At 42.8% G+C, this 24,318-nt stretch overlaps 1 protein-coding gene across 1 annotated transcript in view; it reads right to left on the bottom strand.

Moving 5' to 3' along the window:
• hcn4 (hyperpolarization activated cyclic nucleotide-gated potassium channel 4) overlaps positions 1-19,561 on the bottom strand; it is a gene marked incomplete at both ends in the record, with an annotated part of 75,250 nt that extends 55,689 nt beyond the window's left edge. Inside the window, one exon of the mRNA XM_079998035.1 lies at positions 18,822-19,561. Within this exon, the coding sequence (XP_079854161.1) occupies positions 18,822-19,561 (740 nt within the window). The remainder of the gene's footprint in view (positions 1-18,821) is intronic.
• Between the last annotated feature and the right edge of the window lie 4,757 nt (positions 19,562-24,318).

The raw sequence follows: 24,318 nt of genomic DNA on the forward strand, positions 1-24,318 counted from the left end.
GGAAATTATAAGAGCACAGTGGATGTTCTGCTGCTGCCTGTATGAGCAAGCACCCATTGTTCAGAACAATACAAACGGGAATGGCAAAATGTACAAACAGTACAACGCTTATTTGCAAATATCGAATGGAATGCATAGTAGGGCCGTGATGGTATGAATATTATTTTTACCCTGGTGAAAAGCAACGTATAACCGAAGTAGTGCGGTTAACCGACGCGCGGCACGTTCCTTTTCTTTTTTTTTGTCAGTGAGTGTGCATTTCAATAACAGCATTAAAGCGATAGAAGCTCACAAAAAGGCACAGTGACAACATTTCAATGAGGAATTATATAAGGGGAATAATAATACATATATTTTTATATGAGTGAATCGTCCGAGACACGAACACGGCACTACGTGCGCCCCGATCGCAGAGAGTCGTGCCCCCCAAGTGAATGGATTAATACTGCCTCAAAAGAAAACAACTAAAAACACTGTTTTTAGTTGTTTTATTTGGAGGAACGGGAGTGGCGCACGCAGTAGTCCCTCCGTGCGCACTGCGCATTGAACCGTGTGCTCCGTTTGCATTGAACAGCCGAATGTGATTCGAATGACAACATTCTGAGTCAGATACAGCCTTAAAAATAATTCATGATAATAGGATACACACAAAAAAACAACAATATGTTTTATCGACTGTCCCTCCCAGTGACGTGCATTGAGCATTGAATATAGGATGGAAGACAGTCAATGATGATAACTAAACAGTGATTATTGTGTTTATATTTCATATCCTTCTGTATCTTTCACCAGCAAAATTTTATGCAAAAAATATATATATATTTGTGGTGTGGGGGTTGTGTGGTTTGAGCAGCCACACCTGACCTGGGTCTAGGTAATTGGGGTCCAGGATCAGAGTTGCTGCATACCTGTTGCTCGTTGGTTGGTCTAACGAGCAACAGGTAAAACCCCCATCCCCACACTCACTCAGGAGAGGACCCCTTGTCATGACACATGTCCATCTGCTCCTGGGCTTATTCCAACTAGCCTTCTTTTATAAACTGGTGTGTCTACAATCCTGTCCTCTCTGTCTCTGTGCCGGAGGTCCCTGAAAACGCCACCTGGGTGGCGTGTGGTAGGCGAAACTGCCGCAATATAAATTGTGATGATGACGTGGTGGTGATCGCCGCGCTATTGTGTTAATGCGATTATCATCACAGCCCTAACGCATAGTCTCATCAAGATAGAAAGATTGCTTTGAGTGACCTGATGCATCTTGCGCTGCCACGGAGACAGGAAATAAGCCCACGCGCCGCCGCATCGTGGTCGCATCGGATAGCCAGGGCTCGGACGAAGAGTTACGACAAACAACAACAAGATATGCGACAAACAATATATCCAGTATATATCATTCGTAAAATAGACAGTATGAATCCTCGTGTTTATTTTACTGTGTGTGTGTGTGTGTGTGTGTGTGTGTGTGTGTGTGTGTGTGTGTGTGTGTGTGTGTGTGTGTGTGTGTGTGTCTACGAATGCTCATATTTGTACATTTCTCCTCTTCCCTCTTGCGGTTCCCTGCTGATGGAGGTCAGCCCACCTAAACATAGCAGGGATCCATTTACTGTGTTTTATTATGCATTGGGACCCTGACATAGAAGAACATTGTTCTATAAATACAGCCAGGAGATGTGCGCTCTGCCAGGGCAAACACTGTAAACACATGAGTGAAGATCTCATATTTGTTTGCTCTCCAAATAGTGGATCTAGATGGGTATCCTGCTTGTATTTATCATAAGAAAAAGCAATGTTTTTGTGGTAAAAAGCTGTGGCTGTATCCCACCGGTTCCCGGGGACATCAGGTGGGTTAACAATATGAAATAAATGTTTATTTTACCAAACAAATTGCTAATTTTGATGTAAGATTTATTTCTTTATTTATTCATTGCAAACTTTGCCTTGGCTTTATTTATATCAGAATTTAGGTATTGCGCAGGTAAAATAATAAATTACAAAATGGAATACACTGTAGCTTCAGAACTATGATACGCAATGAAATGTGACTTAATGGGTTAGTGTGTTTGTGTGTGCTCCTTTTTGAATGTGTTTTTTTCAAGGCGGATGGTTGTGCGTCGATTTGAAAACAGCGGCTCGAACCAACAAGGCTGACTGGCTGTTTTGGGGGTTGGGGAACGGTTGAAGGTTCCGTCTGAAAAATGAGTCCCATGAGCAAGGGACGGCTGCGGGAGAATTGCTTACTCTGGAATTGCTCCGGGCGTTGTGGCACTGACAGTACTGCCTACTGTACCTATTTTGGACGTTCTGACATTTGCCTTCCCGCTGCCGCCCCGGCCGCTCTTGGGAGACGCCGCTCACATGTTCACACCTTCAGAGTGCATCTGTCGACATGGGATGCCTCTTTCTTACTCCTCACCCCGAGGCCCAGACACCTGAGGGTCGAGAGCGAGCCACGCCGCTCCGCCCCGGACCCTCAGGACCTCCATTACCAGCGCTGCCTGGAGAGAGAACCAAACTGGGGCAACTTAAATGGTTTTCGGGGAGTATTTAATTGAGGATTACCATGTGTGTGTCCATGTGAAGGATGAATTCCAAATTGAATTCCTAACCTGAACCGCACCCATATTCAAAACAAAGAGAGGTACCACAACTGACCCAATAAATCAGACCTGAACCATTACAAATCATTGACAGGTTTCTGTATTTTTATATTTAAATGTATTCAGCTCTTAAAAAATATCATTATTAAATGAATGAACACAAAAATTTGCGTGTTTTTTTTATGTAGCCATTTATTGTTATTGTCAGGATAATTTTATGCTCCCCTCATCAATTAACTCTTGAAATTGCGCTATTTACATTTTCTTTTATTGTCGATCGTCAAAACGGATATCAAGACATATTAAAGACTGACCCGCCATCCCCCAACGTTTACCCGACCCATATGGCACATGCATGGTTCCCGACCCGATGCGGGACTGGCTACCGAGCCCGTTTGGCAATTTCCCCTCATGTGAAGCAGTCTCTACCTCTTGGCCCGCCACGCTGGCGTTGGGGTTTACCTCTGGTGCGAGTGTCAGGCACCACTGGGCATCGTGCCCCGCCCTGACCGAACGGGAACAAGGGAAAGAACACGGACCAGACCCGTCCCCCCACAGAGCAACCAGCAATGACGACGCGTGAAACACATGAAAAAAAAAGTCCTTGCTCGCTTGAATAATTGATCTGCTTCTTGTGCCTGTGTGTGTGTGTGTGTGTGTGTGTGTATGCTTGTTTTGTCTCAGAAGGTTTGCATTTGTTCTGAGTGGTTCTTCGCCCGAGCACAGATTCACCGTCTGATTAAGAATTCTGGCACACGTTGCGTTAAACACTGGCAGCATCAGTGTCTTTGCGACTTGTGCAATTCCATTTGCCAGGATCTTTCCATAAAAAGTAGAAGAAAAAAAACGCAGACACGCACACACACAAACGGAAAGCCACTACGGTCGTGAATATTTTCATTCTGCGTGCATTTAAACATGCATGTGTTTTTACATCCCCCGGGCATGTAGAGTATTTACGGGTACATGTGTGTGTAAGTTTGCGTAAAACATTAAAATGAATTGCGTACTTGTTCGTGTGAACATGTGAAGGTGTGTGTGTGTGTGTGTGTGTGAGTGTGTGTGTGTGTGTGTGTGTACGTGTGCGTGCGTGCGTGTGTGCGCACCTATGTTTTGCTCTGTGCAGATGGGGGAATCCATTCAGCCTCGGGCCCTTTTGACATGGCAGTGAATGAGTAAAAATGATGCAAACATCACTTTCCCAGAAATCCAAATCAACAGGGAGTGGCGGCGGAAGATAAAGACTGTCGCGCTGAGCGTCGAAACTCCGACTGCGACGATAATACTGCTTGTGTAAAAAAGAAAAAAACATTTAAAACTGTCTTTAACAACATCTTGCCACTTGCCGCTGATCTTTAACAAGGCAGCCGGTAAACATGGTAAAGATAAAAATGTCTGGCGGGGAAAAAAAAAAAGAAAAAAAAAAGGAAAACCATTTCGGTAAAAAAGGGTTAATTTTATTCTTGTTGTCATCCACTCCAATGAACTGTCGTGACGGCGCTGTCTTTGCTAAGCGCCGCCGGCAGGCACACCGCGAGCACATCACCGGCACTGGGGCTGCGCAGTTGCAGGTGGCTATATTTAGGTGAGCCACGCTGTTTTATCAGACCTAGGATAAGAAGATTTCATCAGAGAGAAAAGACAAATCTCCCCCAACCTTAGGCGGAGAGAAAACAGATGGATTTACTAAATACCTACAAAGCGAGGAGGGGGTGGAAAGGAGGGAAAAATAAATCTACTGGAAAGAATCTGCCTCACCTAACGCCGCTGAAAGAACTCCGCTATGGTGATGCGCAGGGCCCGCTACCTATATGAGCCGCCGCTCAACCCCCAAATCCCCGCCGTTATTACCAATGACGATGCAGAGGGCAATGTCACACCGAAAAAAGCAGCTTCGCACAAGACGATGGCGAAACCCGCTCCATTTTTACCAAACGGTGTCATTGATGGATGAGTTGTGGTCGTTTGCCCTCTACCTTAAATATTTTGTGCATCACCTTTTCATTTTTCTATTTAATAGTACGTGTTTTCAACAAGCTTAAAAACACACAGAGTATTAAGCATTGGTGATCTATGTCCAGCACTGATTAACAATGCTCAGTACTATACTGTTTATTAGATTGTTGAATACACATACCATCAAATAGAACCCCAAATTTTTTCAAGGAATTAGTATTTTAAGGAAGTGCATGACAGTTTAGTCTGTAAAGGACAATGTATTCATTTGCTATTTTGGAGTTACAAATGTTTAAATTTGAAAGGTATACTGAAAAGATATTGATTGGTAAATAATCACACAGTCATTGTGAATAATCATAAGGAATGCGCGCGTATCAACACTCAAACTCTACACTGAGTGCGACACTTCCAGGACGTAGAGGCCGGCTCCTCATCGGATCAGCTCCACCCTAAACCCGCTCTGACGTTAGATTATCCTTAAAGTGTCCATTTAGGCACTCTGACTAAATATTAAAATATCTAAAAATGAAAAAAAAAGCACTTTGCGGCCGCCTGGTCTCCCTGCCATATCGGCGGGATTTCGGCGGGGGTTGCTTCGGGAGGCCGTGTCCCCGTCCTTTTCTCCACCACCGTGCGGGGTCCTTGGCGGCCTCGCAGAGCGCAGCCCGCACGCCGACGGCTCAGGGGGAATAAAAGACTCGACAAGTGTCCCAGTGCAGTCAGCAACTGCAACTCCAAATAAAACAGTTCTGGGAGACGAGCTCAGAGTACTAATAGCTCCACGCAGTACTACTCTGGTGAAAGGGAAAGCACTAAATTGGCATGTCTACTTCAGTAAATGCCTACCTGCTGTTAAATGTACTTAAGTACGTGAAAGTACTTGTCACACCCAGTGCCCTGATATAACAGAGCCTATAATATTTCATAAAGTGCTAATTAAGCTTTTATTTCTGCAGATGAGTGCTCGTGCAGGTCCTGAATATTTCTTAATTTACATAAAAGAGTAGACGTGGTGTCATAGTTATTTATAAAGATGAATCTTCGATTCGAACAAATTGGTGGATCCAGTTGCTTTTGATACATACAAGTATATACATGAAAATATTAGAAAATAGTAAAATAAACATCATTTTTTTCCAAAAGTAACTTAAGTAAAGTAACCGTGTTAGCCATGTAAAAGAGTAAAAAGTATATGGATATTTGCTTTGAAATTTAGTGCCGTAAAAATCCAAAGTCTCAGAAACGGAATACATTTAGATAACATTATGTCACTCAGCTGACTCTTCTGTCCATTAAAAATGTACCTAAGTATAGCCACTAAGTACTCATATTTTTTTACTTTCCACCAACGGTGCAGAGGTTTACCGGGACAGAAAACCAAAAAAAAAACAAACACTGGACGAGGCGAGCGGCTTTTTTTCAATATATTTTCTTAAGCTGGTCTCCATCAAGCGGCGCTTATTACGCAAGCATACATCAGTCACCGAAGCGGGGGCTTTCTGGACCGTCACTCCGGCACTAATTGCGTCTCTGTTTTATGGTGAGGCCTTGTTATCTCCCTCAGGGTGTCTTTGATGCCGTGGCGAGAGGTCCCCTGTCAGCCAGCCGCCGAAACACTGGCCAGGGACCACGCCGTCCCTGGCCAGACCCACCGTCCCCGCCCCACCTTCCCCGACCGCAAACACTCCCTCACAACACACCCCAATGGACGGCGGGAGAGATAGGGAGAGAGACGGGCGGCGGCGGGGGGGGGGGGGGGGGGCTTCTCTCCTCTCCGAGCAAATGAAGTGCAAAGATAATGCCTCGTCTATAATATCTTCCCGGGCCGACCGTATAATCAACAAATGGACCAGGCGGCACGAAAGCCTGTTTCTATCACTTTCAAAATGCCGATCGGGAGGTCGGGGGGGCATTCAGGATGCGAGGACCGAAAAAAAAACAAACACACGCGTGGAGGGGGGGTTAACAGAGAGAGAGAGAAAGGGATCGAGGGCGAGGTGGCGGGCGGCAAAGGACAGTGAAGGAAACGTCGAAGAAAGGAACGTGACGAGAGAGAGAGAGAGAGAGAGTGGGAGAGAGAGAGAGAGAGAGAGAGAGAGTGGGAGAGAGAGAGAGAGAGAGAGAGAGAGAGAGCATTAGGCGAATCCATCAAGATTCAATGCAGGGAGATAAAGACATAAAAGGGTGTATCACAGTTTCTCTCTGTGTACTGTACCTCTGATCTGTGCGACTGGAAGAAAAAAAAACAAAAAAACCCAAAACTAATGCGTTTTTCTTGCCAGAAATGGACATTGCTGGGTGGGTAGGGGGGGAAATAAAACCCAAATTAATGCTGCTTAAAGGCCGGCGTTGATGGAAAATCGTCACTAAGAAGACATTTTAAGCATGAAATCAAATCAAATCAGGGAGGACATGCAGAGTTGATCTGGGTTTTCTCCCCCCGCCCCCCGCTGGTCCGCGTGAGTTAGCAAAGTGAGAGCTTATCTGACTGTAAAACCAAATCGGGCAGGATTTATCTTGTGCATTTGGTGAGTTCTATCATTTCTCCGTGACACGGGGCGGGGCCTTTTGATTCACGCGCGGCGTCCGCCTCTGCTGCCGTGCTATCCGGCATTAAAACTCAGCGAGTCAATTTACCTCCGTGTCTCCTGGATGAAATGCTGGTGTCTTGGCTGATGGCAGCGTTCAACGAGGGAGTTCCCTCAAAGTGGAGGAGAGGGAACAGCCTCCCCCTCTCTCTCTCTCTCTCTCTCTCTCTCTGTGTCTCTCTCTCTCTCTCTCTCTCTTTCCCTCTCTCTCTGTCTCTGTCTCTCTTTCTCTCTCTCTCTCTCTCTGCTGCATGTCTCACAATCGAGCCATTTGTCTGAGACTTCCAGACGCCCAGCGTGAGGCTCCACACATTGATCCGGGGGAAGCGCTCCCCGTGAATCGGCCCCAAACACCGGCCTCTTTCATGCCGCACGTTGGATGCTGGTGCTCTGTGAGAGTGGGAGCCCTGCTGTCTGCCGAGTGTTTTAGAAGTCTATAAATAATGGCTCTATATGGTGAAATGAACATTTTCTAAAAAAAAATAGTTCTTCTCAGAAAATTGCATGCATGCGGACATACAAGCTTAGCGAATAATACTGAGCAAACAATGATAACCGATGGTTCAATGTTGGCATTACACTCAAATTTAATTAATGAGAAACATTATTTTTTTTCCGCATCCTTACTGAGTATATGTCAACAATGCACTTTGGTTAAAAAATAAATGAAAGTACTGATCTGGAAACCGGCAGAAATCGCCAAATCGGGGGGAAAAAAAATTGTACAATACACTAATGCAAACAAAATTAGTCCTCCGGTCTATGACTGCAGAATAAATATCTGAAAGAGTTCTGCAACGCCTTCCACTGCGTAATATGGTAAGTTCCATTGAAATAAATAAGCTTGACACGGTGATTTTGATGACGCTGAGGCAGGTTCACTCAATGGTTTGGTAAAACCCGATGATAAATCAGGCTGTTTCCCCACACTGTGACTCCTCTCACGCTCTTGGAATATCACACCTTGGTTTCTTGCATTGCCACGCACTGAAAACAATGCTGCGTTTCCAACCCGTGTGCAAATTGTTGTTTAACTGTGTCAATTAAAATGTGCTACCAAAACAAATCCATGCAGATTTATTCCACAAAAATAAGAAATAAAAACATTACACCCATGTCAATTTGTGGATTTTTCCTTTTCTTTCCCACTTGAGAAGACAAAAAATAAATCAAGCAAATCAAATTTTCATCTCCATTTTGGAGGTGAGTATGACCACAGGTAGGGTTGAGGAGTCTCAGTGCGTATTCACCCAACAGGAGGCGTGTACGATGGAGGAAGGGGCAGTGGGTGTCCTGGTGCACTTAGCAAGGTCATCACAAGGTTACTGAACCTCACCTGAAGGCACACGTATACAGATCACTTTGAAGACGTAGTATTTTTTTTGACTCCCATCCAAATGGATATGGCGTTTTAGGTCACTGGTAACTAAGGTTTTGGAAAACGCCTCAAAACTCAGCTTTCGTGTGCAGGACAGGTAAAAGGACCTCAACTTTTCACATTTGAGTGACGGCCGCCAACCACTGTGATGTCCGCGGTGTATGTAAAAATGTAAAAGTGTCTCCAAATTTAGGAATGGCGCCCATGCAGTGTTGTGTATGAACATTATGAAGAAGCTCAACACGCTGCATGCCCCTAATGGTCTTCCGTGGCATGTGACGTAAATTTTTATGAGATATTATCGGCCCCTACTGGCCTGGAACGCTTATGTGAGCGTTTAAAATTGATTCCGAGTTCTCGTGTGGATGGAGATTTTTATTTTTTTTTTTAAACAGAGGAAAAATGCGTTTTCATTAAAAAATTGGTCGAGGTGTGGACAGGGCCTGAGCGTTTTATTTATCTGGAGTGTGATTTCTCCCTCGGTTAAGACCAAACCAGACTAGAAAGGGTTCTCTGCGTAACACCTGAGAGGTTTGGTTTTCCTGAACATTGGTTGGTATTAAAATTAACTAAAGTCAAAGAAAAATCTGATCAAGCCATGCACGTGTCATACGCAGGTCTGTCCGTGAATCGGGTGTTTGAGCGCGCTATGGAAGAAACAACACTATCGGGCGTAGCAGAGCTTTTTAATCAAGCGACGCCGATGTCAAGATCGAGTTTTGAGCCGATCGTTCTAATGAATCACGGCTCCAGATGCACCGCTGGCTGCAATGTCCAACACGCTACTGTAAGTCAGCGATCTAACCCCTTTCCCTTTTGTGTTTTAAATACTGCAATGTATACAAAACCATTGCATCGGTCGATATTATTTTTGAATAAAGTCTGTTATTACCTGAGAGGGATTTGAGTGCCATGATTACAGCCGGGCCAGTGCTCCGGCATGTCAGAATTAACAACGGGGCATAATTTGCATGAAGAACGCCCGCGGAGGTATTATTGGTAGATTACACCTGTGATGACAAAAAAAAAAAAAAAAACGCCGCTTCATCCGAAAACTGATTACAAGCCAAAAGCCTGATTAAACAAGGACTGAAGTACAACACAATGAGATTTAAAATCCGACAGGGAAACAGCCGGGGTCTTTTTGTTTTCCTCAATTCTGGATGTGAAAAGGGGTGGGCACAGTGGACTGGTAAGGAAACACAACAGCATTCGTCAAGTAATGAAAATGCATAAGAAATACCGGCAGGGAGGCGTGGCCACAGTATCTCCTTTTATATGTATATGACCTCAAATCAATCAACTCTACTCACAGCACAATAATAATGTTATACTGCTATTATACTGCCATATGAGCGACCGAATAAGATAATGTATTATGTTGGGCAGTGGGGATAGGAGGTTACAGGAAAAATATTTGTTAAGTAGGGCAGTAACGATCACAATATTTTACTTGATGATTAATTATCATGCAAATAAATGCGATTATTAATTTAATGTTCTTTTTTTTTGTTTATTTTATAGTGGCAATGTTAGTACTGACAGCACTATAATAGCTGTATAAAATAAAGGTAGTAATAGTATATGTCTACCTATTGCAGAAAAAATATTAATTGCCATTGAAGATTGGAACACAAAATATGGTCACACGTTGAGGTTTCCCACACAAGGGGACGCTGTACATTTCAATCACTCTGCCACGATGACAGACACAGCCCCAGCACCACCCTTCACCCTCCACCCACCCGCAGCTCCCTCCATTAGATAAATTGTGTTTAAATAATCTCTTGGATACTAATATTCATGGATGGACATCACAGCCTATTTCGATTACCCCGCTTTCAGACGCAGCCAGAGCCACCTCTAATCCCGGTGGTTCCCCCCCTAGGAGGCAAATGGTCAACTTATTTAATAAAAAAGACTGGTGCCATGTAGGGCAGGGCGATATATCGATACAATATCGATATCCGATATAAGTGGCACGGTGATGCAGTGCTTGCACTGCTGCCTCACAGCAAGAAAGTCCAGGGTTCGTTTTCCCGCTCTGGAGGGATATCCCCCGATTAGGGGCCTTTCAGTGTGGAGTTTGCATGATCTCCCTGTGCTCCTATGGGTCTCCTCCAACATAAATAAAAACACACCGATGAAAAACACGCAGAACACTTCTTGTCCTGTCCCTCACCACGACATGGATACACCACCTGGAATTGGTCCCTGGGTGCCAAAGAAGTGAGGGCTGCCTGCTGCCCCCTGGAGGAAGGACAGCTGGGATGGGGGAATACGCAGAAGCCAAATTTCTCTGTTACCTGTGTGTGTGTTTGGAGTCACCACTGCCTGCATGTGTCTTTCTCCATGTTAGGTGCATTAGCACCTGAGACCAATGAATGATTCTTCTTCTTCTATACGGTTAAATGTTGCCTTTAAAGCTGCATTACACTCAATAAATGCAATTTTTTCTGAACTTCATAGACTGTTCTAGCTGTTTTGATCTTGACCTGCTTGGTCATAATATCCACATGTTTCCCAAATATTTCTCGTGTGTTACTTTTACTTCCTTATGAAAGCACCAATAGTCACCCCCAAAACATCAAATTGCCAATATAGAGGCCAACAATCTCGTATCCCGCTCTTCTCAGAAAAATATGCACTTCTCTTCAAGCCTACATTTACAAAAATTAAGTGTACATGACAAACACTTCATGCACCTTTTACAGATGAAGACATTTTAAAAACAATTCAACCTGGACGAAAGCACTGACAGTAATGCGCGTTTGAATAGACAAGGATGGCGCTGTCGATGTCGATGTATTCTGAATCAAGCTGTGAACGTGGCCACCGCATCTCACCTGGGAACCACCGTTACTGTACAGGCCAGCAGCCGCTCTGGGGCTGTTATTTATTTTTCTATAAATTCACCAGTGACAAGGAGGTCCCACCAGACCAAACAAGTCAATATCAAAACATCGATTTAACCCTCGAATCAACTGCAATCATCCTGACCTGAAATGGAAAACCCTGCTATTTAATCTGATACGGCACTCTCGCAAACGCAAACGCACACACACACACACACACACACACACACACACACACACACACACACACACACACACACACACACACACACACAATTACTTGGACTAATTGCTTGGATCATGAGGGTAACTCACAGTAGCTTCTAGCAGTTCGATATTTCAATGAATGGAGATTAAACCATTTACAATGTAAAGGATATTCATGTTTGCAAGGCTTGATTAAGTGCCAATAAGCATGTAGTAATTAATACACATTTATTACTTTGTATTACCTTACTTATAGAGGGTAGGGTCAGGTGATAAAAAATACAACTTATGTTCCAAATGGTTTAAATGCAAAAAACTGCTTTATTACATTGTATAATGTGAAGATATATGAAGGGTACATCCACAACAATATTATGACTAACGTCATATAAAGCAACAATTTATATTTAAAAAAAAATGTTTTGGACTCTGTGACTACAACATCGTGGTCATGAAGCGAGTCAGGTTTACAGCTACGTACATAAAAGCATTAAAAATATTCAGTCCTCAAAATGTATGCGCTCCCCCAAATATGACCTTTGCCTTGAATCACATTTTGCGCTGTGTCGACAAATCTGCTCCACTTTTCTATAATGTATTCCTCTGCGAAAACATTGTGCGACATTTTGAGACGATTCAATGTTTTCTCACTGCCAAGGTGAGTGTCTTTTGGGAGGCATCGCTGGTAATGCAGGTAGCATTAAAGACGGGTGTAAACTTGCAGAGATGGTGGGGGATTTGTCTGACTGTTGAATGGGGATTGATTTATGGGAGCTGCAGGACAACTGACCTCTCCTGATGGTGTTGACAGAGCTGCTTGGAGATAAAGTGCTCATTCTCTTTGCGCTTTTTGGTAAAACAGAGAAAAATAGATTTTACTCCTCTGCATCTGGTGGGAAATGCTAGACTGTCCAACAGATGTGTCTTTGGGAACTGAATTACTAAGATAATTAAATATCCCTGTGCAATATCACAGATTACACACACACACACACACACGCACGCACACATGCACGCACACACACAAAGACACACACACAGACACACACACACACACACACACACACAGACACACACACACACACACACACACACACACACACACACACACTGTGTTACAGTAGCAGAAGTTTGACGGAACAATCCAAGTCAAAAAAGAGATCAAAAATAAGAATGAAATAAAAATATATGTGCACATATAATGGAGTGCATTATCTATCCATCTATCTATCTATCTATCTATCTATCTATCTATCTATCTATCTATCTATCTATCTATCTAGCTATCTATCTGTCTGTCTGTCTGTCTGTTTGTCTATCTATCTATCTATCTATCTATCTATCTTGTAACAATATGGCAATATGTACGGCATAATAATATTCTGGTATGACATAATATTTGCATAAAATGTATGTCTTTATATGGTATTGTAGCAGTATTGTAGTGATAGTAATAGTATTAATGGTATTAGGACAATACTGACAGTAATACTAATAACAACAATAAGGATAATAGTACCAATGGTAATCAAAAAAGACTGCAGGTTACTACTAACCCTAACCCTATATTCATGCGAGTTTTATATATGCATGTTCAGAAATGAAGAGGCTGTTCAGCTTTGGATGTGGAAATGAGGTTGTAGATTGGATTATGATGACATCTTTAATCCTTCTTTTCCCTTGGAAGATATTGCTCCTCCCTCTTCCTTTGGTTCTTGCCATTACACAATACTTGACAAGGGGATATATACTTGAATTGCCGAACACTGATGACTGTGTGACTCCTAGTGACACTTTAATTTGTTCTCATCATCCCAATGCTTTGATGCAGACATGGAAATTAAAGAGGATGGGGGAAAAAAAAAAAAAAAAAGAAACGTTGTGGGCCGCAGAGACACTTTTACGAACGAGCCCATCGCCTTATTGACTCTCATTTCAGGCATCCAGATCCTGTTTCTACAGATTCTAAATCAGGCCACTTCACTTCACTCGCCATGGTTCTCTTCGGAGGCTGTCTAAATGCAGGAGTTGTCATTGCCTCAATTAAATTAAATGTAAAGGACACAACTTAATAACATTATGGTAATTTCCCTCATCTCACTCTTATAATGACTGTAAAATAGTCTTTGAAATCGCTGTTATACTTGTGCAAAAGCAGTATGATGTTGATCTATAAACCATGTGTCTGTAAGCGGTGTGTGTGTGTGCGTGCGTGCTTGTGTGCGTGCTTGCGTGTGTGTACGTGTGTGTGCGCACCCGCATTGTTGATATTCATGTCTGAGTGCTTTGAGCTGTTCGTCCCATCCATGTGATTGTGTGTTTATTTTTTTCTCATGTTCTTTGAGTGGTAGTAAAGTACAAACTACACAGTGCAATATGAGAGACAGACTTTTCGTTTCATGGATGAGTACGACATCATTCATCTGTGACTTAAGATCAATTGTAGATTTGAAGACTAGTGAAACGCTAAATCACTTTTTGGTTCCGACATGTTTGTATGCCTCCAATATAAGAAAAGTATTTACCCTGGTCTTAAAAGGGCAACAAACACATCAGAATCAGAATCAAAATCGCTTTTATTTTGCCAGGTACATTCGGCTCATATTGTAATGACCAACCGAGGTCAGATATGACCACAATTTAAAACTAATACAAAATAAGCACTGATCAACTAAACAAGTTTTTAAACGCAGAATGTCAACAGAAAGAATTATTATCCATCATAATTTCTACATTTCTTTCCTCCAAATACGGCACAGAGATAAGCTCATGCTGCACCAGAAAAAAATAATTCTTCGAAAGATTTATTTTATTAAATCACATAAGTTGATGTTGTGACTAGTCTCATATATGACCCAAAAATGTATGCCGTTCCCTGAAGTTTGGATGAAAACAGAAATTAAATTGAATCAAAAATGATTGGTCGACTAGGGTTATATTAAGGAATTTTGGAAGGATTAAACCTGAAAACCTTAAAAATAGTAAATAGTTTACGAGAATGAATTAATGGATGGATGGATGGGTGAATGCATGCATCCGTCAGAACTGTCCCCATGTGGATACATGAGGGTTTTTTTTTCAACATTTCATCGCGCTGTCAGAAAATGTGCACAAGTTTCCCTTGTCGAGGCATCTAGTGTGTCTCTATGCAGAGTCTGCAAACTCTCCCCAAGTTGCATTTTTTAATTTTTTTTTTTGCTTGCATGCTGGGATGGGACAGACAGAAAACCAGAGTGTTTCATTACTCTTTAATTGTGAAGTTGCATCATTAAATAATTACCAAAGTTGAGTGCTTTAACAACAAGCAAGCGGCTCTTATAGTTCATTAAAACGGTTCAAGGATGGTTATTGTGATAAATAGAAATGCCTGCACTCCCCCCTCCACTTCAGATGGGTAGGTCACAAGTGTCATTGAGGCCAAGATACTCATCATTGTGGTTCATTTACTCTTTCTAACACCTCGCTACCTGGTTCGTGACATATACCTGCTTCAACAAAATGTAAATTGAGGCTAATTATCAAGGTATAGGCTGATGAGACTAAACCCAGTCTTTCACAGCTCGGGTCTCAGGTCAGCATGGTACGGAATGGACTGCAACTTATAAAGTGCTTTTTTTAATCTTGCGGCCACTCAAAGCGCTTTAAAATATGTGCCTCACATTCACCCATTCACACATCGATGACGGCAACCGTGCAAGGCGCACTCCCGCTCGTCCAGAACAGTTAGGGGTTCGATGTCCTGCTCAAGGACACTTTGGCACACTGCCAAGGAGGAGCCAGCGATCGAACCAGGAACCCTCTGATTACTGGACGACCCGCTCCACCTCCTGTGCCACGACGCCGCCTCTCGAGTGCTTCAAAAACCCGGTGAGGTTTTTCAAGCCCTCTAGTGAGATCTCCGTATTTGCGAGCACCGCACAGCCGTCTCTCTGTCTTCTGTCTATTCTTTCCTCTCCGTGGAACCACCTGATGCTTCCGTGAAATGCTGGCACGGCGAGGAACCTACTGGCATGTTGCGTATGCTTCCCGCTGTGATGAGACGCTCCTAACTTGTTACACATCCAACAATGTCTCATTTCAAAACACTAAATGCTCAGCTTGTGAAGGTTGGAATCAGATTTGGGGCATTTTCACACAGTGGGGGTTTGATTTGAAGACTAAATAGAAAGAAAAGAAGCCAGAGAGTTCCCCTATAAGTACATAACATTCTTTACATGATATCCTGTTCCACCTTAAAGCAATCACAGTGCAGTCAGCAATAACAGGCTGTGGTAACATGAAGTTGGTAGGAGTTATGCTCCAAGGGAACTTCTGGTAAGGACTTGATTCCAGGACAGTAGCCTATCTATAGGCACCAGAGCAACTCCTCATGGTACTTTATTTGTTTTAACGAGGGAGCAAAGAGAAAACGGTATGTTCTAATGTTTGCTGCTTTCTGACTGAGTATAGACCTTAGCAAAGTGCTTAACACATCTCATTGTAATAATTACATTTAAATGATGACTCAAAGTAGGGTATTAAAATCAATTCACCAAGCTCTTATCATTCAGGATTTTTAGTAGCTCCAATGTAAAAGCTGCCCCATAGCACTTTGAACATTTTGAATATGCTTTTTAACTCTATTCAAATAAATCGTTGTATTATAGTACAGCAGGGATTTCCTAGGTGCAATCCGCAATTTAACCATACGACTTCTCATGAAGAACAAAGAGCTACTACTACATTACACCAAATAAAAGGGGCCCAAGCAGAGCACGCAGACAAAAGAAGTGACTTTGATGTAGAGAGCAGGGCGCAGTTATCTCTCGTATGAGACTGTGTGACATTGAACTCGGAGATAGTGGCAATTGTGGCTGGAAAGAAGAGTCGGCAATAACGCACTGGATCAACTGTGGTCCACCCATGGCTAACCAGAAAGGAAGGTCAGTCCATGATAATACAGTCTATTGTGCAAGGTGATACCCAGGCGTTCACATTATTCCCGGTGGGAATGCGATGCTACAATGAAGAATTAGTCGGTTCTTCCGAGTGGTAAAAGCTATCTTTGTTATACCGATATCCCCGTCCCCACGTTTGAACATCTGTTTCCCATGTTCTTCCTGAACCTCTATCCCCAATTTATCACATTTATCAACATGTATACTGTCTGCTGCACTACACCCACATATAAAACAAAATATGTGTCACATTACCTTCCTTGGGAGCTCATTCAATGTGCCGCAGAAGGCCAGAGAATACTAAACAATCGCTGCAGAACACAATATTCTACTTACAAAATCCCACGATGGAGAGGAAACAATATTGATGCCCCTCTTACAAAACTGGATAAAGAGGTGAATATCTTTCTGTGTTTTTCTTGTGTATCCGTCAGAAACGTGGCTGCCAGGTGACAAAAACTACCTCTCTAAGCTCAGAACAAGGCAATACCTCAATATCAATTTTGGGACAATATTTTGGGGATGACTATTGGTGAGGATGATGACTTTCATAAGATTTTACACATAAGAAATGGTTATATTGCAACTAAGCCGGTAGAGGCCTTGATTAGAACATCTATGAAACAGTCTATGAAGTTTGGAAAAAATACATGAATGTACTGTAGTCCAGTCTCAAAGACAACATGCGACTTATGTTTTCCAATCTAAGGATTAGACATCGTATCGCCCAGCCCGACTCAAAACCTTGTTGTTGTTGTTTTTTTTTTACTAAAGTGTAGCCACATTCACTTGGTATGTCTCATCTTCTATGGTGTGTCACTGCACCAGACAGACTGTGGCCGTCAGTGTCGTAGGCAGGGGGGCGGTGGGGGCAGGGAAACAGGCTAGCACCATCAGTCCTGCATCGCCTCCATGATGCACAGCAAATGGATTTACACGATTTAAGAGACAAGCTTGGAGCAACTTCATTGTCACGAGTTAAATAGAATCTAATCTAATGACTTTGACTGAAAATTAATCCAGAACCCCCCTCTCCATTTAAAAGGAAATAACTCACATATTGTCACAACACAAGATGTAATTGTGTTTGCAGTTTCATTGCATTTACTATAGATAACATTTATATTAATAAAGCAATATCTTATCTTATTTTATAAAGTGCTTGATTATGCATCCACACTGCTTCGTCTAAACTGTTGAACAGGTGTATGCATGGGGTCTCTGCAATTACCTAAAATAAATGCTGCAGTCAGTGGTTATTACAGCAAAACACTAATAATCTGATTTTAACTACACGTACATTGATTAGGACTATGAGGATTATATCTCACGAGGCTGAAATCACGTAGTCTTATTGGATGTGTTGGGGTTATTTCACTCACACCATGTCATGCTGAGTACTGTCTCAAAGTATACCTAGTACACAGAGGACATTGTGTCATCCTATACCATCCTGACCGTCCACACAGATGCTGAGCGGTTCAAAGCCACCTCAGAGGCCAAGATTTAGATGCACGAGGACAATGACACACTCAAGGGCACATCTTAATTAATAACAACAATAGGAAGGAATCTGCAGGAACGTGAGCGTGGCAGTGGGCTTTGCACGACTCCGTTCCTCGGATACAGACTGTAACCGAAGAGACCGAGAGACCGAGAGAGGGGTAAAATGTGGTCGAAAATATTATTTCGAATTTTATTTTCACAACGTAAGCTGCAGAACCCCAATATGCAGGCCGGTCCCCACAGTTAATCGGTGTGAATCTCCGTCCAATCAAAACGTCTGGAGGAGGAAACATGCAATGACCCTGCTCCACAAAAGGCATCATGACATCTACATGGCCAGGGATGCTGGACCCTGGGCCCTAATCACGTGCATTCAATAAGTAAAGTTCTTTTTTTTTTTTTTTGCGAAGAAACCGTCAATGATGCATGCTTCCCGACGTCATTCGCACGAGATAGTTTGTAAAAAAAAAAGGAAGAAAACCTTCTGCTGATACTATATGACAGGTCCCTGCACGCATGCACCACAGACTCACCATGAGTAGCCTTTAATGGGATCATTGTGGGAGTTGGGCTGTCAAATTAAATGTGTGGGTTTCTTTTGCATGAACTGGCTGCTGAAAATGTTGTATATGTATATAAACCGTGAATAGACAGTTTTCATGAACTTGTGAGATATGTGGAGAAATGAGCAAAAACAGGAATAGGTAGATGAATAAATACATTTGGCCTGTGCAGGATAATGAATGTATGTATGAATGTATATTATTTAAATATGTGAAAGACATGTTTTGTGTTACCTGAAATCACTGTATGGGTGAATTATCCAAAATCCAGCGGATTTAACCCGCTCCTGTTCCCTTTCCACCGCCTTTTCACTCCCAAACATCCTGAGGGAGAACTTGTTGACCCCCGGCTGAAGCATCGCTCCAAACTGCCTGTGCATGAACCCAGCCTGGTATAATCTCTCGTCGTCCGGCAGAATTTGATCGATGCCATCCAACTTTATGAACCCGGGTTGCTGGTCCGGGGATTCGTTTTGGGCGCCGCCGCCGTCACCACCATCACCACCGCCACCGCCGCCGCCGCCGCCGCCGCCGCCGCCGCCACCGCTGGCCCCTTGCGCAACTTGGTCCGGCCCGCCACCCATCGCTCCAGGGGGGCTTTCCTCGCTGGGGCTGACGTCCCCTTCAGCGATAAGCCTCCTCTCCTCCGCCGAGTCCGAGTCGTGCACATGCCGGCCGGTGATGGAGGAGAGGCTGCCTCGGAACCTCCGACAGTCCCCGTTGGAGCTCGTCTTCAACGGCTTCCCAATGTCCGTCTCCATAATCACCGACTCCCCGGTCCTCGCGGTCTCGCCGATGCCTTTGCAGCTTCCTCCAGAGGTCGGCGATGGAGATGGCAGGGGCTTCATCCTGATGCTCTTCCTCCTGGCGTCCTTGTCCCCGTCTTCCCCTTCGCCCATGATGGAGGCTTTGTGTCCAATGTGCTGTGGCAAGCTGTAGAGCCTTTTACGCATGGAGGAGTGCAACCTGTCCATTATGACATTGAGACGCCATGAAAAAACAACCAACGAAGCGGGCTTTGAAAGGACGATCACCGGGTCTCGGGCTCCCTCTCTCTCGGTGAGAGACACCGGCGCACCGCAAACATGACAAAGAACGGCCGCGGCTCACGCTGGAGATGGAGAGACGGCGTTCCTCACTGGGGGCTACCTGAGGCTGGGCGGTCCGACTGGTCACTGCGCTGTCCATGCACACATCTGTGCCGTGCCATTGTGCGCAAAAGTGCAGGAGGGAGGGGGAGTGGGAAAAAAACTGCTGGAAAGTCACCTTTACCAGAACAACATGTGAGAGGCGCTCCGACGGACGGTGGTGGTGATGGGGAGACCGGGGGGGGGGGGGGTCCAGGGGCAGATGATGCGCCTTTCACCCGCTTTTTGGCGGCTGACAGGAACCAACACGGCGACACAATCCCCATATGAGACGGTGGGATCCGAGGAGCGCTGACATCACCCGTGGTCCACAGTGCCATGCATGTTGGCGCTGGTGCTGAATATTCATCACGCCGATCTAGTGGGTTGCCATAGGAGCGGGAGCTGCACACAAGCTCGGCCCACCTCGGTTAAAGGGGCACGGTCTGCCTCCCCATTCTTAAAACCCCCAGCCTCTCCGGGTTGAGGCTACAGGTTGGCTAGCCTTTTAGCCTATTGTCTGTTCCCTGGCGTGCAGCAGGGACCGCGGGCTCCGTTTGGGAGAAACAAAGTCACCCGACGCTGAGGCGGTGCGTAAATTGCGCACCAAACATGTACAACGAAATGGCCAAATGTCAGGAGTCTCTCATTACCTATGTATCAAAAAAATGGATTAAATCATGAAATAATGAGACTGTGAGTGATTAATAGAATGACAAAACTATATTAAAAAAAACCTTAAAGTAATAAAAGAAAATCTAATTGTATGTCCTAGTTCTTCACAATTTCAGATTTTCTTTTTTTAAATTGAGCCCATATGAAGATGAGAAGCAGGAGGAGGAGAATCAGAGCAATATTATATATACTTCTAATGCTTATAATAATAACTTATAAGTATTTATTATTATGCATTACTCACCATTCATATATAAATTAATTGTATATTTTTACTTAATTGTTTGTTTTTAGTTATTTTATATTTTAGATGCTTTATTCCTCTGGTAACTTCCATGTCAATAAAGCTCTTTGAATTTGCATTTAGAATTAAACCCTTTAACATTTGAAATACATTGAACAAGCAGGTTCAACTCTACTCACGTGATTGCACTGCTGCAAATATGATTGTTTTCTATCGGATGTGAAGAGAGAGAGAGGGAGAGAGAGAGATTCTATAGATAGATAGATAGATAGATAGAGAGATAGATAGAGAGATAGATAGATAGATAGATAGATAGATAGATAGATAGATAGATAGATAGATAGATAGATAGATAGATAGATAGATAGATAGATAGATAGATAGATAGATAGATAGATAGATAGATAGATAGATATTGTTTTCAAACAATTGTTAATATTAATTTATGTTTTATAAATAAATTCATTAGTCATAGCTGACTAACATAATTAAGCACAACTTTTACTCTTTTTTTTTTCAAGAAGGGCACATCTGGCTGCTCCCCCTATCGGTCAGAATCTTCAACACTTTTGATGTCATAGTGTTCCTCCTGTGACGTCACCACTTGGTGCTCTGATCTGGAGTGACAAACTCTCTGCTCTGCTCTCTGAGCATCTGCCAGTGGTGCTCAAACTGGGGGTCCGAGGACCCCTGATGGGGATCCTTCACACACATCCATATAGATTTCTACTGATGTTCCGCAAAGTTGTCTTCCATTTTTCTCCAATCCTAAAAATCTCTGCAAAGACTCTTTTTTGCATTGATTGCAATCAAAACAAAAATATCAGCCACATTGAAAGTGGAGAATTACGTGAAGATTTCAATCTCCTCCATCACAGAATCAGCTGTCTGCAGTATCAAGTACATCCACCTCTGACATGGATTGGCACTTTACTTGAGCAGGTGTCATGTTTTTTTCCCCCACCGCATATTTAAAAGGAGGCAGGTGAAAGCGCTGTTTTTACAAGTGTGTCATACATTTACATTTACATTTACATTTAGTCATTTGGCAGACGCTTTTATCCAAAGCGACTTCCAAGGGAGAATAACATTCAGCTACATTGAATAACATTCAGCTACATTGCGCCTGCCATATGTGTGAGGGATCCCTGCCATTCCATTGTAAATTGGCCAAGGGTTTTCAAATGTTTCGGAACCACTGCTTTGCACCAGTTTTTCCTATCACTTTTTTAAAAATAAGCTGTTGCAATTATTATTACAGTATGTCTTGAGAGTGGTTTCCGGCGACGTCCCCCACTACAGGTGTGAATGAAAACCTTTCATCATTTCACACGGCGTAAAGTCTCTTTGGTCATATAGATCAAAGCCCTTTCCTATAACACGTAATGTAAAAATATATACATATCTGGAAAAAGAAAACGTGCACTCGTACTCAATATGACTTACCTTTAACCACCGGCCAACCTCGTTCTCCTTTTAATGCATGCTGTTTGGAGAGGCTATAGTTGCAGGGTTTGCCACTTTGATTCAGCTGTGTTTGGCTTAAAGTACAAACAATAGAAAAATGGGGTAATGCAAATTGAGGCTTTGGGCACAAAGACCTGTATAGTAAGGCATGTATAGTTTTCATATGTACACATTTTACACATTTCCAAGTTTCTTTTGGCTGTCTCTGTCATAAAAGATGTAAATTTCAAAATTCTTTATTTGTCACATGCAGCCATAAGCTTTGGTGAAATCATAAAATGTAACATCGAGAACTAATTTCACATAATTTCAACTGACAAAAATAATATTATTACAGAATACACTGCAGACTACTACAAAAATATATAGAATTAATTACTTATACGTGACGTGCATTTATGGTGTTATTGTGTTGAGATATGGTAAATGCATCTCATTGTATTAATTGTAACCCGTCAATTGGGACAGCAGCATCTGATAACATGTGTGTTTAATATTGTATGTGGTCCCCCACAGATAAATTTATATAATACATAAATTAAATAAATTGCTACCATGACACGTATTTGTTTTGGCTCTTCTTTTATTACAGGTACTCCTCACTTAGCGACCCAGTTCTGTTCCTAGGACCAGGTCTTTAAGCGAATTGGTCGACAAGCGAGGACCCGTGTTATTTCACGGTAAGGGGGCGTGGCCATTGTCAACGCTAGTGTAGTGAATACTGACAGACTGCAGGAGACTGAGAACAGTGATGAGATGAGATGTATACAGTGAATATAGTATATATAGTATATAACGTGTTTATAGTATATATAGCGTATAGTATATAAAGGGTGATGCGCGATGAAATGCTTGACGCTGAGACGCAGCACACGCAGCACGCACAAGGTGGTATTGTATGCAGTGTACAAAACAGACTGATCAGAGAGCTGGTCATAGGTCTGAACAGTCGTTTAACAGGTATGTCGTTAGGCGAGGAGTACCTGTGTTTTTAATCTCCTTGGCGTTTTTCGGGCTAAAAGTGTCTAGACACGGCAACCGCAGAACTCACAGACATGGTTGACCACGTTAGAACCGGGACCTTTTGGACATCTTGTCATTCGAGTTTGATCAGTATCAAGTATATGTATATAATATGTACATTTGGAGCAGAAATGAATGAAAAACTGTTGTAATGTTACAGGAAGTAGAGAACGTTGGCACGATTTGATTGGTTTCAGTAGGGGGCGCTTTGTGACATCGTCATCTGAAGTTATACAGTATAAGTCCACGCTTCGCCGCTCAGATTCATTCACATCCAGCCACTTGCGCCTTGTGGACTGCACAGCGTTTACAGACATCCCGCATAGACAGACGACGTGAACCAACCCTGTGTTTAAAGGAAACTCAGAAAACTGTATCTCGTGTTGCGTTCTACAAAACCCCGAAAACTATAATCAGTCACAGAAGGCGTTTTCACACTGCAGGAAGTTCTGAGAAGCTTTGGCGGAACCGTTCCTTTCTTTTGTCTCCGCACTGCATGCATCCAGGAATGCACTGTAATTGTTGAAACACCGTTCTTGAGGGACATTTAAACTCAACGACAAAAGAGGAACATACCTAAGGCGATGCAGCTAAATGTATTATTATTATTATTATTATTATTATTATTATTATTGTTTATTGTTATTTCATTTATTTATTTGTTCATTTATATACACGTCCATTTTTTATTCATTCATTCATTCATTCATTCATTCGTTCATTTTTTTGTTTTAATAAATTACCCATTGCTAGTAGTGTTGGGTCGCTCACGACCCGGTTCTTTTGAACGGCTGCTCTGAAAGAAACAAAGGGAACGGAGTCAGTCTTTTTTTTTTTTTTTTTTTTTTTTGCAAGTTTTACAGACAGAAATACCCCGCAATTTGTTTAGGTTGCCTTATCATACTACTTCAAAATACTGTTTTATACCGCCTATGTTCTGCACAAAAATAACTCACTTGAATACTTGTTTCAATAGTATTTTTCAATTGCGAAACTTTTAAAAACTCTCATTAAAATAGATAAATAAATGAATGCATATTAACAAAATAAAGTAAACGTACTTAGGCAGGGTATCGTTGATTTTCACGTGTTGTTGATGTAATTTGGCAACACGCACAAACAAAAAGAACGAATATCTTCCATTTTGAACGGCTCTTAGAGACGAACGGGAGCCATGACACCCAGTTCCCTCCGA

The sequence above is a fragment of the Zeus faber genome (genome assembly GCF_960531495.2).
Source record: "Zeus faber genome assembly, chromosome: 3".
NCBI lineage: Eukaryota > Metazoa > Chordata > Actinopteri > Zeiformes > Zeidae > Zeus > Zeus faber.